We start from the raw sequence: 3,923 nt of genomic DNA, 5'->3' as shown, positions 1-3,923 counted from the left end.
ATATATATATAGATAAGTATTTATTCTTGGTTGTTTAATAGGACGAAATAAAAAATCGTTTCAAGTTTTGATCTATTGCAGCTATTAATTAAATATTTTGACTTTTTTTTTATTTTTATTTTACACCACGCATTTTTTCTAAGGGCATTATTCCCGAACTCTATTCCAGCCTAGTTTCAGAGTTCTAAAAGCTATAGATTGGAATACACATTTTTTTTTTAATTTTTAATGCCCTCGCACAACCCTCTTGGAGTTGAATATCATAAAATTAATTCTTGATAAACTCAAACATGCCAAAAAAAATATTTTGGCCAAGTTTTAAAGTTCTTAAAGCAATAGATTGGAAGATACAAATTTTTAATATTTTTAACGCCCCCGCACAACCCCCTTAGGGTTTAATATCATAAAATTAGTTCTTAGTAAATTCAAACATGCCAAAAGAAATATTCTGGCCAAGTTCCAGAGTTTCAAAAGCTATAGATTGGAAAAAACAATTTTTTTAATTTTTAACGCCCCCGCACTTTTTGAAGCCCCATAAAGGATCTTTAAGTTTAAATTGATTAAACGAAAAATTTCGAAGTAATTCCGAAAAAACATTTTTTTCGGTTTTCTTTCGACAACGATAACTCACGAACGAATTAACCGATTTTGACCGGGTTGGCGGCGATCGACGTGGTTTTTTAATGTTAACAGCTGAATAGTTTTTGAAATCGATCGATGAAGCCGTTTCAAAGTTATTAAAAAAAAAACACATTTGAAAAAAATTTTTTTGTAGTTTTTTTTAAATTTCTCAAGATCTACCGGTTCGAATCGGTCCCAATTATATTCAAAATCTAAGTTTGATCAAGCCCTTTTGAATGACGCCAATCGCGATACACACATACACACTAGAGTGGTCCAAAAAAAACATTTTTTTTTTTTTTTTCGAGTGCTATTGTCTCAATAGCTTCTTTTAGATATAAAAAAAATCCCCTCCAAAGCCCAACTTGATATTTCAATTTTTCATGAAGCTCAATGAATTTCTATTTTCCCGTTTAAATAACATGTAAAAAATTTTTTTTTAAGTTTTCATCCGGTAAAACTACGAAAAAAATTTTTTTTTTAATTTTTCGTAAATTATTTTTGTAGGAAATTTAATTCTCTACAAAAAAGTACTGAAGTAGTTTTTTCGTAATCCTAATGGGTAAAAAGTTATTGAGCTGTAAATACTCGCAATAAAAGAAAATTTAATCAGTTATGATTTTAGAATTTATTTTGTGTCACATTTCCTTTTGCGAAGTATTTAATTAAGTAATTTATGTTTTTTCCTAAATAAAAAAATTAATTTCAGCATACATCCGTAAGTATTACGAATAAAATTTAAATTCAATTTAAAAAATTCCTGTCATCTACTTTCCGTCGATAATATCATTCGCTATACCTTATATCGCCATCTATCGTATCTATCGTAGTAACTTTATGCATAACACGTGAAGAATATTATTAATCATAATACTAACAAAATGTCAAGTGAATCTAAAAATCAACATGTGTATTTAGTAGGCTTTCAAAGCAGTGCATTGAACAAACGAAAATTGCCATCTCAGCGACAAGTATTAAGTGTTTTTTTTTATAATTTGAATTTTCTCAAACAATCTGTTCGTGAAAGCGCACGAAATGTATTGAATGAGGTTAATGACATTTGGAGTCTTACTGGTATACCAGTAATTAAATCATGTAATGCAATTTCAAAAATTGTAAGACTCCATAACGAGTGGATTCTATTAACAAAATAAGTCTCGCAATACACAAACCCAAAAGTCGAAAGAAAAACGATTTTCTTTAAAGTTGGATCAAATTTTCGATTTAGCACTCCAAAAGTCTTTTAACCAGCTCACAGAAACACAAAAAGAATTTTTATCAAATGAACGTAGAGCACATAGATCAAGCCCTATTATCTTCGAAACAAATTCACAAACAGACAGTGATGAAGGTATCTAATTTAATATTAATGCTTAATTTACTGAATTAATTGGTTTGAATTTTTATCTAGAATAATTTTTGCAATAATTTTTAGAGTTAACTCGAAGTTTTTCTGGCCTATCTACATCAACTGGCAGTAAATCTTTTCCAAGTTCAGGTGAACTCAAACGTGAAATTTCAAATTTTGAGAATGAGTTACCTTCTCGTCTTAGACCAAAAAAGAAAAAAAACGTGATAGATCAGAAACTAGTTGCGACCCTAGATCGCACACAAACGAGCGATCGAATGGCTGCATACCTAGTGAATTCCGTTGCTAAGAACTTCGACGTGGATGTGGATAAGATAAATACTAGCAGAAGTTCTCTACGACGACATCGCATGCATCAACGGCAAGCAACTGCTAAAAATTTGAAAGAAAAAATTATCTTTCCATCATGTTTAGTATTGCATTGGGATGGAAAACTTCTTGATGATTCAGAAAGTGTCAAAAAAGTTGAGAGATTGCCGGTAATAGTAACAGGACTAGATTTTAAACATATTTTGGGCGTTCCCAAATTAGTTACTGGAGACAGTAAAAATCAAACCGATGCCATAATTAAATTATTAGATGAATGGAAGATTAAAAACAAAATTAAGGCTTTATGTTTTGATACTGCTGCTGTAAATACGGGTAAGAAAAAGTACTCACTTGGAATAATTTATTTATGTACTAATTTAAAATAATTTTCGTAGGCTTGAATAATGGAACATGCACTCAGCTTGAACGTGAGTTGAACAGAAATCTTCTTCATTTGGGTTGTAGACATCATATATACGAGTTGGTGCTTAGAAGTGTCGCAGAAACGTGTTGGCCGGTTACAAGTGGTCCTAATGTTGCAATATTCAATCGCTTCAAAAATAATTGGGAAAATATAAATAAAGAAGAATTTGAGACTGGAATTGAAGATTCTGAAGTTGAGATAAAAACCAGAGACATGAAAGACGAAATTCTACAATTTATTTCAAGTCAAATCAAGGTAATATTCTCATTTTGTCTATAATTATTAATTTTCTTTTTATATTAATAATTTTTATTATTTTAACTGCTACAGGAATATCAGCCGCGAGCTGACTACAAAGAACTGTTGGACTTAACTTATATTTTTTTGGGAGGAACTCCATCAAGTCACTTTGGATTCAAGCGACCTGGAGCGATGCACCATGCAAGATGGTTATCGAAAGCTATTTATTGTCTGAAAATTTTTATGTTTAAGAAGCAATTTAAAGTAAATGCCAAAGAAATACCTCAGCTCCGAGACATATGTCTATTTATCGTTACAATTTATGTAAAAGCGTGGTGTCAATGCCCTAATGCTATTAAAGCTCCAAATCAGGATTTACAGTTTTTGAAAGACATCATCAAGTACAAAGATATCAACAGAAAAATTTCGAGTGCAGCTATGGATACATTTTTAAGACACGGGTGGTACTTGTCAGAATCTCTTGCCCCACTATCTTTTTTCGACGACTCAATACCTCGAGAGATTAAATTAAAATGATTAACTCATTTAAACATAATGAAAGTGTTTCAGATGCTAAACGGATCAGAGTACAAATATCTGAGAATATTTGTGCCCTAGATATGAGTGAATTTATTACCAAAAAATCAACAGTTTTATTTGATTCATTTAACTTTGCCATACGATTTTCTTAACATGGATCCTATGTTATGGAATACAAATAAAAACTATATTGATTGTTTAAAAATTCTTCAAAGAACTAAAAGTAGTCAACGATGTGGCAGAGCGTGCGGTTGCTTTAATTGAAAAATACAACCAATTTGGGACCAAAGATGAAGAACAAAAACAATATCTGTTACAAGTAGTTGCTGCTCATAGAAGAGAATATCCGAATTGTAATAAGAAAAATTATTCATAATTCGCAGTTAATACTTCATCAAAAGACATGTGTAAATTATATTA

The 3,923-nt window shown here is 30.7% G+C and overlaps 1 protein-coding gene across 1 annotated transcript; it reads left to right on the top strand.

Moving 5' to 3' along the window:
- The first annotated feature begins 1,502 nt into the window (after positions 1-1,502).
- Positions 1,503-3,500, top strand: LOC123259054. The gene is made up of 5 exons (XM_044719319.1): positions 1,503-1,703; positions 1,777-1,972; positions 2,057-2,632; positions 2,695-2,978; positions 3,054-3,500. The coding sequence occupies exons 1-5, from the start codon at positions 1,503-1,505 to the stop codon at positions 3,498-3,500; spliced, it is 1,704 nt and encodes a 567-aa protein (XP_044575254.1).
- The last annotated feature ends 423 nt before the right edge of the window (positions 3,501-3,923 follow it).

This window comes from Cotesia glomerata, linkage group LG2, assembly GCF_020080835.1.
Source record: "Cotesia glomerata isolate CgM1 linkage group LG2, MPM_Cglom_v2.3, whole genome shotgun sequence".
NCBI classification, from domain to species: domain Eukaryota; kingdom Metazoa; phylum Arthropoda; class Insecta; order Hymenoptera; family Braconidae; genus Cotesia; species Cotesia glomerata.
The sequence above is the reverse complement of the archived record's forward strand: the minus strand, read 5'-3'. Positions and strand labels throughout refer to the sequence as shown.

Coding starts and splice junctions, on each gene's coding strand:
- LOC123259054 (XM_044719319.1), top strand. CDS start 1,503: ATGTCAAGTGAATCTAAAAATCAACATGTGTATTTAGTAGGCTTTCAA. Junction 1,704..1,776: donor GGAGTCTTACTGGTATACCA/GTAATTAAATCA, acceptor TAACAAAATAAG/TCTCGCAATACACAAACCCA. Junction 2,633..2,694: donor TACTGCTGCTGTAAATACGG/GTAAGAAAAAGT, acceptor TAATTTTCGTAG/GCTTGAATAATGGAACATGC.